The sequence below is a fragment of the Fistularia commersonii genome, chromosome 31 (assembly GCF_037954325.1).
Source record: "Fistularia commersonii isolate RoL2024-O1a breed Wild chromosome 31, RoL_Fcom_v1.0, whole genome shotgun sequence".
In the NCBI taxonomy this organism is placed as follows: domain Eukaryota; kingdom Metazoa; phylum Chordata; class Actinopteri; order Syngnathiformes; family Fistulariidae; genus Fistularia; species Fistularia commersonii.
The window spans coordinates 4,512,923-4,524,368 of NC_141314.1; the positions used below are offsets into that span (position 1 = coordinate 4,512,923).

An 11,446-nucleotide genomic window follows, 5' to 3' on the forward strand; every position below is an offset into this window, starting at 1 on the left:
CTGTCTGATAAAATCATTACTCAAATGCTTTTCATTCATAAAATGGTATATCCAATATTTTTATTTATCAAATACCATTCATCACATATTTTCAGACGCTTTTTAATTATATTTGCATTTCAATTCATTTTTATCAATGCATTTTTTATCCCTTTATTTGTACTTCTTCATTGTATTTGATGTTTTCAATTGATATCTATTATCTATTTACTGTTATTAACCGACGGAGAGCGCTTCCTTGTCAGCGTGTTTGAGTGTGTGCGTGCGTGTGCGTGACGCCCGTGCGCAGTAGGTCAAAGGTCACGGGGGCCTTGTGTTCCTCCTCTCCTCCTCATGGCTCATTTCCATGTGGGCGCTCCAATAGGCTGCGGTGCTAAGTCCCGCCCCCGGCTTCTCGCTCCTGATTGGCCAGTTTCTCCCATAGACCCGCACGCTATTGGCTACCGCCTCCTGCTCCCCCGCGGCCCCCTGGATGATAGCCCCCCCCCTCGGCTTCCCTCCACAGTCTCCCGTCCGCCGCCGCAGGGTCTCCCTCTCCGTCCTCCGAGAACCCCGCAACCCAAGTCTCGCGGGATTTCCACGACCCCCCCACCGCCACCCGCGGCCCGTGCTCGAGAGCGAGATGCAATCTACCAAGAGTTTTCGGCTGGACGACTTTATCGCGGGATGGATCGGCGGTGAGTAAATAACCCCCCCCCCCCTTAAACATCCTCGCACAAATTTCGTGTTTGTGAAAAATGTGTGTTTTATTTTTATTCCACGTCGCAAGATAGCATGCATTTTTGTGCAGCAAAACTGGGCGCATCCTGCAACCCTGGTGTAAACAATGCAACCCCCCCCTTTGCAACCCCTCTACACCCCCCGCCACTCTTCCCCCTCCGAAGGGCCCCCGCTATTTTTTTCTTTATTCTACCAAAATAAAGACTTCGATTTTGAAGAGAGAGGTTAAAATACATATATATATATTTATATATATATATATGTATTTAATATATACATATATATATATACACATATATAAAAAGGGAATGGGTGGTCACTAGGGGGCGCTGTCGCAGCCTCTCATTCACCAGGTTGTATCGGGGTGTTTTTTTTGGGGGGGGGTGTTTCCCTCAGCCAAGAAGACAAGAAAAAAAAGTCAAATTACAAAAACGTGTTTTGGAAAAACAAGATGTTTTTAAAAACAGATGGCGGGTTTTGGATTGGAAGGGGAAAAAAAGGAGACGTTAAGGGTTTGAAGGAAAATAAAGAAAATAAATAAGAACAGACAAGGAGGGGATGTTTACTTTTTTTTATATTTCTGCATTTGTTTTGTACTGTTCTCTTTTTTTGCTTGGCGGGTTTTCTTTTTACGGCTCTCACTTTTCCATCCATTTCCTGTCTCCTATGATTTATGTTTTATTCCTGGCATCGCCTTGCAGGTTTAAGTTTCGTTTTTTCCGTCGGTTTCTCCTGTTTTGCTTTTATCATTTCTTTCACTATTCAGGGTGATTCCTTAGTGATCAAAATAATCTGTTATTGTTTCCCCATTGTGGTTTTTCTTCTGATTTTTAAAGTCATTTCCATGAAAACGCTGTTTTTCCTACTGATTTGTTTTTCATTCTGTTGTCATTTACACCAGGCTGAGAAGTGGGGTTAAATAATTTTAAGAAACATCTAAAAATGTTCATGTTCATTTTTCTGAGTCTGACTTACTAGACTAATTTAAAAATAAGTTCAAGGAGTTTTATTTTGAAATTCCAATCCCCTCGTGAAAACGCTGATATCCAGCCACATCAGTTTTTTTTAAACTATTTATTTTCCACCATTTCTTGTATAAACTTTCTAACTTTTCAGTTCAATTCTATTTTGCAACATTTACAGGAGTTTCCAAAAACCTGATCAAACCTGATTTCTTTGTATTTATTGTTTATTTTTTTTTAATGTTTTTTATTTATTAACATTCATTATTTTGAAAAAAAAAACTCAGCACTGAGTTTTAGAAAATGTTATTTAGTAAAACCATATTTTAAAATGTCATTTCCTTCTAATGCTTGAGTTGTGAAGCAGGTGTGTGTGTTTGTTTATGTCTTTGGGGGGGTTATTGAGCTCATACCCCCCTGCACTCCTGGCACATTGAAAAACAGCGCCCCCTGCTGGCCTGAATGTTACATGACTGTCTTCTGTCCACAGGGGCATCCAGCGTGGTGGTGGGACACCCCCTGGACACCGTCAAGGTACCCTCAACTTTTCAAATACATCTCTTTAGGGACTTAAGATTTCAGCCAATTGGTTATTTTTTTTAATTCATATTTATGTTGAAAAAGTGGCAAAGTTTCATGTTTTTTTTCTATTAATTTTCCGATTTTTCTAAACACCGTTCATGAAATATCTGGTTAGGTTTAGCCTGGTTTCTGTTTTACGATGCATTTTTTTAAAATAAATCCAGTAAATCTTTTATGAAATGATATTTGATATATTACATATATATATATATATATATATATATATATATATATATTAATTCTTTTTAAAATCTGTTCAAGCAATTTTCCGTTATTGTTAGTGGTGAAAATTTGGTTGGTATCCTCTAATCGTAAGGGTTCATTTTGCCCTGTAGACGCGCCTGCAGGCTGGGAAAGGTTACAGGAACACGCTGCACTGCGTCCTGACCATCTACAAGAAGGAAACGGTAACTGACCTCCGGGGATAAACCCCCCAAACATCAACATGTTTTTGAAAATGAAAACTTTATTAAATTCAATTTTAACCCCCATCGGCTCCGTCTGATGCCGTGTCCTCTGGTCTCCTAGGCGATGGGCTTCTTTAAGGGCATGTCCTTCCCGCTGGCGAGCATCACGCTCTATAACTCGTTGGTCTTCGGCTTCTTCAGCAGCGCCCAGAGGCTGATCAGCACATATCGTTATGGCGACGGGCGCCATCCCTGCGGTCTGCTGGACGTGACGGCGGCCAGCATGCTGACGGGGCTGGTGTCGGTGGGCCTGGGGGCGCCGGTGGACCTGGTGAAGATTCGGCTGCAGATGCAGACCCAGACACAGACGCTGGTTGCCGGTGAGTGACCTCTTATTTATATCAAAAACGTTTATTCGACGTTGATGACGTAAGATGAGGTACCACTTTTTAGTTTTTAAATAAGTTTTTTTTTTTTTTTTAATAGCTTGGTCTTGTTTCCAAATATATTGAGTAACTCTTCCTGGAGGAAAATCACAGTGTTGTTTTTCATTTCTTTTTTTTTTTTTTTGAGTAGCTTCTTCAATATTTCCCAGTTGTTTGCTAATTTCTTTAGTCTTTTATCATCAAATAATTGTCACGGTTTTTAATTCTTATATGTTTTTGATTAATCAATTAATGACTAGTTTCAGGCTGAGTTTTGTAACCCAACATTTTCTAAAGAAACATTATCACATGTTTAACAATGTATTTAGTTTGACATTTATTGACTTGAGGGCTTTTCATACCAAAGTTAATCATTTCCTGATACGGAAAATTGACACAAACACACACAGACACACACACTGAATGCAGATGTAATCAGAATATGCAGAGTAAATCAAAATGTTTCTTGTTAGAAATTTCTTGTGTCCAAATAATTTTCAGGTTTTTAAATTTTTAATTAATTTCTTCTGTGATCAATAATTAATTTATGGGTATTTTTTGATAAATATTTGTTTTCTAATTCTTAAAAAAAATCCATTTGATCCATCTTTTACTACTGTTTTAACGTGTCCTTTTTTTTGGTTAATTGATTATTTTTGGGGTCGACTGTTGCTGAAGCGGAGGCCCCGAGAGGGGCCAAAAATAGAGGCGAAAAAAAATGAATGTAATTCTGCACGCCTTACAGAAAACCTCCAGCTGGCTGGGAACGTGTCCGCCGTGTCCCTGCGGCGCGTCCACCTGCAGGCCGCCCCACCCGGGCTCCCGTATCGCGGCCCCCTCCACTGCATTAGCAGCATCCTGCAGAGCCAGGGCCCCCAGGGCTTGTACCGGGGGGCGGGCGCCATGGTGCTCAGGGACGTGCCCGGGTACACGCTCTACTTCCTGCCTTACACCCTCCTCTGTGACCTCATGACCCCCGACCCCGCTTCCACCCCCCACCCCTGCTCCATTTGGTTGGCCGGGGGCCTCGCAGGTGAGAACCCCCCCCTTCATGTTTATCATTTCAAAAGATGTTGAAGTAGTTTGTCCCTGTTAACCCCCCCCCCACTGGCCGACTCCGCCCCCTTCTGACCTCACGCCTTTTGATTCCGGTCTCCAAACCAGGCTCCATCTCGTGGGTGACGGCCACGCCGGCAGACGTGGTGAAGAGCCGGATGCAGGCGGACTCACAGCTGGACAGGAAGTACAGAGGCATCATCCACTGCATCGTCCACAGCTACAGGACAGAAGGGGCCCAGGTGCACAACACACACACACACACACACAAGCTTAACGTTTTATTCCTTTTACGTCAAGAGACAAAGTCACTTGTTTTTTATTCCTATGAATTGGGACAGGTGAACCTCAGGCTCAATAACTGGAGCCTTTTTTATTTCACTGATTAATTTTTTTAAGTTTATTTTATTTTATATCTTTTTTTTTCTTTTTCAATTTTATATATTTTGTATTATATATTATTGTATTATTACATTTTCATTTACTTCATTCATTTTAATTCTAATGAAATATCAAGAAGTGTATTATTACAATGGTAATGAAGTAACTGTCAGTGTAACTTGGGTGGAGCTGGTCTTTCTGTAAACCAGCGTCTCTCACACACACACACGTTACAATCTCACACACGCACACGTGTGTACTAAGATTGCTCATCTTGATTTCGAGGATAGCTTCACTGCCCCAGAATGGCAAGCAGAAAGTGGAGGAGAAACTTTTTTAAAAACAAACATGAAAAACAATAGTTCTCTATTTCATATATATATATAAAATAAATATATCTATTAAATTTACTTTGACATCATTTATCAAACTTTAAGGACTGAAGGCAGCTTGAAAAGACACAAATGGGCATTTCTGAATAGAATTACATAGTTCCACAAATTTACAATTTCATTGTAAATTTGGATGAAATAATTTTCATCATTTTTTCACCATGTTTTGTTGACTTCAAGAAAATTCATTATTAAAAAAGGTGTTTTTTGTTTTTATCAAATTTATATAATTATTATCTATGTTACCTAACTTTTGGCTACTTTTATGTCCTTTTTAACTTTTTTTTTTACATTGGTGCCTTTGTCCAAATTAAATGAGAATAAACTTAAATAACAGTAAAATAATGCAATAAATTGAAATAGATAACGCTATAAAATGAATTTCTGAAAGATATCTGCATTAGATAAATAATCCAGAAACATCCAGCACGTGATTATACCTAGCAAAGTAAAATGTTTTTTTTTATTTAATATAATTTATAGATAGTTTTCAAGAAACAAATTAACTAATGTATTTATTTATCCCCCTTTTAAAAATATTGGTACATGGATATGTTTGTCAGAATTAAATTGAGAAAGTAAAAGCAAAACAATGCAATAAATTCAATTTTACAAGAATATTAGAAATAAAGAAACGCAACAAAATGAATATCTGAATTAGATTAAAAAAAAAAAACAGGAACAATTGTTTTAAACAGTTTTTTGGATTTAATACAATTTATTAATGTTTTTAAGTAAACAGTGACCTTACTTTTTAATTACACTTATCTCCCATGGATCATTTTTTCTGAATTAACTTAGAATGAAATAACTAAGAATAAATGTCTTCATTAGATAAATAAACCAGAAACAATCATATGATAAAACCGACCACAGTAAACATTTTTTTAATATGATTTAAACAATGTAAGTTACAAATCACCCAACTTTTAAAGACTTGTATCTCCTCTTGAAAAATATTTTCACATGGATGCATTTGTTAGAATAAACTTTAAAAGAATTAAATCAGAATAAACCTGAATAAAAGTAAAGGCAGTTTTATAAAATATTAGAAAAAAAGTAACTCTCATAAATGTCTGAGAAAAAAATCTGCATTAGATAAATAACCCAGATATAAACGAATCTGCGATTCACCGTCCCGATCGGGGGCGCACATGTTTTTCCCATTTGGCGTCGAAAGTGGACACCGACCGGGAATAGTATTCCCAGGAACGTCTTCGGGAAAGGCAGACGACCCGACCGCCTGTTTGGGAAATTCTCGGGTTTCAAACCAGGAGTAAAAGGAAAACGTCAACAGCCACGGGGTTAGGGGGGGTCGGGGGTTCCCAGACTCAGATCCGGGTCCCCACAAGCAAACCAGGCGACCTAAAATAATCCAGATAAGGAGATGTCGATCTGACCCCCCACCCCTTTCCGTTTCTGCGTCACAGGTTTTCTTCCGAGGAGCGTCAGTCAACGCCATCCGGGGGTTCCCCATGAGCGCCACCATGTTCCTCACTTACGAGCTCTCCCTGCAGTTCTTCAGGAGCCTCTAGAAGGAAGGAGCGGGGTCATGTGACTGTCTGGACGCCCTATCGTAGCCCGTCAGGCGAGAAAAACAAGGGGAGTGAGAGGAGCCGTGCTAACGCCAGATGCTAAGCTAGTTAGCGAACGAGCTTTGACCGAGAAAACTTATTTTTTTAATTTTTCTAAAATGTATTTAAAATAGAAAATAAGATAAACGTTTTATTTTTTAAAAATAGAATCAACTATTGCGCCAGTAACATGTCGCTAACATCAGCATTAACACTTAGCATTAATAATTAGCATAAACATTCGCGCAAATTTGAATTAGGAAAATTAAATAAGGGTGAAATTACAATTTTATAAAAATCTCAATTCAGTTAGCTTATGGATTTATAAAACTGTACATGATATAGCATGTGACTATTATGGGATGTAATGTCACTAATTTAAAAATGGCTGCCTGTGTGAAAAGGCGGTTTTCATTTGGACGGCGATCCCAGTGCTGGCCCCGCCTCCTCTCATGTACATAAAGAACTTATTTTGCGTTTCTTATATTAAGAAAAGAGTTTTACAAGTTACTTTTAACTTCATCTTAACGGGAAAATATGTTTTCTACATGTCTCGTCGCCGTCCTGGAGCTTTGAAGTAAATGTACATATTTTAATATAAAATGAAAACTATGTTTACATAATTTGTGTGTTTTAGCACCTTCGGGTTTTTATGTTTGTAACAAATATTTCAATCATTTATGTTGAATTTTCTTTTTTTTTATTACATTTGTTTTTTTCACCTTTACATATTCAGACATAAACACATTTAGTGGTAAAGTTACTGATAATGATCTTGAAATTTTGGATGACATTTTCATGAAAAAATGGATGGGATTATTATTAAAATGAAAAATGATTTACCTTTTGAAACTTTCCCAAAAGTCCTGAAATTTAGAAATGATCAAGTATTTTTCAAGTGTAATAACCACATAATTACATAAGCATTATTTATTAAATACCTTCAAACTTTGGAACCATCAAAAAGAATTAAAAAGACAAACTGAAATTCATCAAATTGTAATTGAAATGGAGGTTAAATTACTGATAAAGTCAATAAAGGTTGGATTCAAGGAGAGAAACCAGGGAATGGTTTGAAAGAACTATCTGGCTCCTGGCGTCTTTCCTCATCTTTGTCCCCTTCTATTTGGATGTTAACCACTTTTATTTTTATTTTTACTGCAACCCGGAATTCCAAATATGAATAAATTTAAATGGAGTTTGTATTTACTAATATATGAATTTATATCTAAAATGAGCTGTTGCATCTTGATTAAACCGGCGATCTTTCTATTCATAAACAAACAAACGAACAAGGAAATAAAGTTTGTTATTTTTACTTATCTAGTGTTTTTTGTGCTTTCTGTGTCAAAACACCAGAGCCACTTCTTTAGCCGTGTGTCCACTAGGGGGCGCTGTTTCGCACTAAGACGTCCCTTTAAATCAGGGTTTCCTGCGGATTCATTTCTAGGTCATTAGAAATAGTAGACAGTTTATTTCATTATAAAGAGAGGAGAGATCCGCAGTTAAGTTTTAATAAGATCTAAAAATCAATTATGTAAATACATCTTCATAAAATAAGCTTTGAAGTAAAATTTCAGTATACAAATACATACATTTGAAGTAATAATTGAGTATACATATATACATATGTTTATGCTTGTTTTCTGTGTGATTTTGGGGTTGCTGGGAATTTTGTGAGTCTGGTTTGTGATGAAATGAATTCTGTTTTTTTTTTTTTGTAATTAAATGGAAACAGTTGTATTGCAGGCCTTTGTGGCGTGGCTGGGGCCAACATGAGCTACTGCTCATCAAATAGACGTTTAACTGCCACCCGGGTGTTTCCCTGACTAAAACACTATAATATGTGTAAATCGTCTTTACATCTACATACATTTAAGGTGGATTTATTCCTATGATATGATCTTTATCATCATTTTATGTCGTATTTAACAGTACATGTATAAAATCTTATATTCATTATTTTTAGTATCTGGTATTTTTGTTATTTTTAAAGTTTTTTTCACAGAAGTAATACTCGTGATCGAATAATTAATTTAATATAAATATTATAGAAATATTAGAAATGAATAATACATTAAAAATAAACTTGACTAAAACTAGAACTAGAAGAAATAAGTAGAAATACATCTTAATACTATTAATTAATACTTATATATTACACCTATTATTCTTCATGGAAAAAATATCATTCAAATGGGGGAAATCAGCAGTCGAAGAGGCAATAAGTTAAAAAAGGATAAATAATAGAAAACATTAAGCGAAACAAAGCTTTTTCAAGTTAGAAAATTAAGGTATACTACATCAAAATAAAGAGAATTAGGTACGCTGTCAGGATCTCCTCTCGGCAGCCGAGAGGAGACACGGCTGGGATTAATTTGTAATCGGTGCCAGCGGCAGCAGCTGCCGCTAATCAAGAGCCCTATAAAGGGCAGCGGCACGCTATGTCTGCGGCTGGAGGATTGTGGATGTTCCAGACCACACTGGACCCCTGTCACACTGGACCCCTGTCACACTGGACCCCTGTCACACTGGACCCCTGTCACACTGGACCCCTGTCACACTGGACCCCTGTCACACTGGACCCCTGTCACACTGGACCCCTACCCCGTTACGACCGGACCCAGCCGGCCGGTGTAACATCTGACCCAGCCCGAGATCCTGCCTTGACCCAGGTGAACCACCAGACCCTGCATGTAGACCGGGACTCCCTGGTGGACCACCGGCCCTTGACCCAGCCTGAGATCCTGCCTTGACCCAGGTGAGCCACCAGACCCTGCCCTGCTTTTACCCTGCCATGACCGGACCCCTACCCCGTTACGACCGGACCCAGCCGGCCGGTGTAACATCTGACCCCGTCCTGCCATCACCCTGCCTGGGCCCCGTCCTGGTGAGATCCAGGAGTGGGCCAGGGGCTTACCAGCGACACCCTACCTGCTGTTTCAAACCAAATAAAGCGCTTTCAATCGAGATTCCTCCTCTGAGGTGTGGCTCCCTGCCCGAGTCCGCCCCCGCGCCTCGTGACATACGCAACTGGAAAACAAAACCATGACAGAAGACTAAAAAAGAGAAGAAAAAAAATGTATCTTCTTTCAACTTTTCCCTTCAGGGGTCGCCACAGCGACTCAACCTTCTTTATAGAACCCTATTCTCTATAGCCTCCTCTCTCACACCAACTACCTTCATATCCTCTCTCCCTACGTCCATAATTCTTCTCTATGGTCTTCCTCTAGACCTCTTGCCTGGCAGCTCCAATTCCAGCATCCGTCTACCAATATATTTACTATCCCTCCTCTGTCCATGATTGAACTATCTCAGTCTGGCTTCTCTGACCTTCTCTCCAAAACATCTTCTTGATCTCCACTCCCTGTAGCCTCACCATTCCACCTGGGCTCCTCTCATTCACACACTGCGACTAGCCTTCATTCCTCTACTTTCCAGAGCATACCTCTACCTCTCTAGATCCTCGACCTGTTTCCTGCTCTCACAGAAGATCACAATGTCATCTGAAAACCTCATGGTCCATAGAGATACCTCATCTGTCAGCCTGTCCATCACCACTGCAAACAAGAAAGGGCTCAGAGCTGATCTCTGGAGTCCCACATCCAACTTTAACTTCTCTCTTACCCTACAGCACACCGTACCACTGTCTCACACCTGGCATACATGTCCTGCACCAGTCTAACACTTCTCTGCCACTCCACACTACTCATACAATACCAGAGCTCCTCTCTTGAACCCTGTCATATGCTTTTTCTAGGTCCACAAAAACACAATGCAGCTCCCTCTGGCCTTCTCTGTGCTTCTCTATTAGCATTCTTAAAGCAAATACTGCATCTGAAGTACTCTTTCCAGGCATGAAGCCATACTGCTGTTCACAAACGCTGACTTCCGCTCTCACTCTAGTTTCCACTACTCTTACACTAAACTTCAGTGTATGGCTTACTAATTTTATCCCACTATAAGTTGCCACAATTCTACATATCCCCCTTATTCTTAAAAATAGGCACCATCACACTTTGTCTCCATTCTTCTGCCATCTTCTCACTCTAAGATCCAGTTGAATAATCTAGTCAGGAAATCTACCGCTGCCTCCCCGAGACACTTCCACACCTCCACAGGTACATCATCAGGACCAACTGCCTTTCCACTCTTCATCTTCTCCAACACCTTCCTCACTTCACTTTCCCTTATCTCTGCCTCTTTGTGGTCTATGATAGTCACTTCTTCTAACCTTGCCTCTCTTTCATTTTCCAAATTCATCTGCTCCTAATGTATTCTTTCCATCTTCCCATCACTCTTCTTGCATCTGTCAATACATTTCCCTCTCTATCCTTAATCACCTGGACCTGTTGTGCATCCTTTCCATCTTTATCTCTCTGTTTCTCTGACCTGTTTAAAGAAGAAACATGTATGAAAATCCCTAAAATTCAACATGGAATTGCAAAGAAAAAACAGAATAAGGTGTTTGTAAAGCATCAAACGATTAAAAAAAAGAGATAAAACATCATTAGGTTAAATCCAAAATGAGCAACCGAACAGCCTTAACATAAAGTTCCAATTCTAACCAATAAACTCTAACCAATAAAATTATGAACGAATAGATTTGAGTAGGCAGAAATTATCACTACAATTCAGCAAGATTTCATTCAGTCCTTTAAGTATTTTACAATGCTTAAAATATGACAGACCTTATAAGCTTAAAAAAAAAGGAATAAACTCCCATAAAACCATGTCCTTTTTATCATTATTATTATTATCATTATTGTTTTAATGTTTAAATTGGCTGCAGTATATCCTTTCTCCTGCTTGACAACAGTGTTTCATCACATGTGGCTGTTTGTTGGAACCTGCTGGGGTCCTAAATCTGTCTACTTCTTTTCATATTGCTTTTTCAAGTTTTTATTTTATTTTATTTTATTTTGTGGAAAGCATGACTATCTCAGT

At 38.9% G+C, this 11,446-nt stretch overlaps 1 protein-coding gene across 1 annotated transcript; it reads left to right on the forward strand.

The window, feature by feature from the left end:
- Window positions 1-492: 492 nt before the first annotated feature.
- On the forward strand, window positions 493-7,821 carry slc25a48 (solute carrier family 25 member 48). The gene is made up of 7 exons (XM_086139310.1): window positions 493-677; window positions 2,173-2,216; window positions 2,600-2,671; window positions 2,793-3,051; window positions 3,842-4,129; window positions 4,261-4,394; window positions 6,356-7,821. Exons 1-7 carry the CDS (start codon window positions 623-625, stop codon window positions 6,458-6,460), a joined length of 957 nt encoding a protein of 318 aa, XP_085995436.1. The 5' UTR covers window positions 493-622; the 3' UTR covers window positions 6,461-7,821.
- The last annotated feature ends 3,625 nt before the right edge of the window (window positions 7,822-11,446 follow it).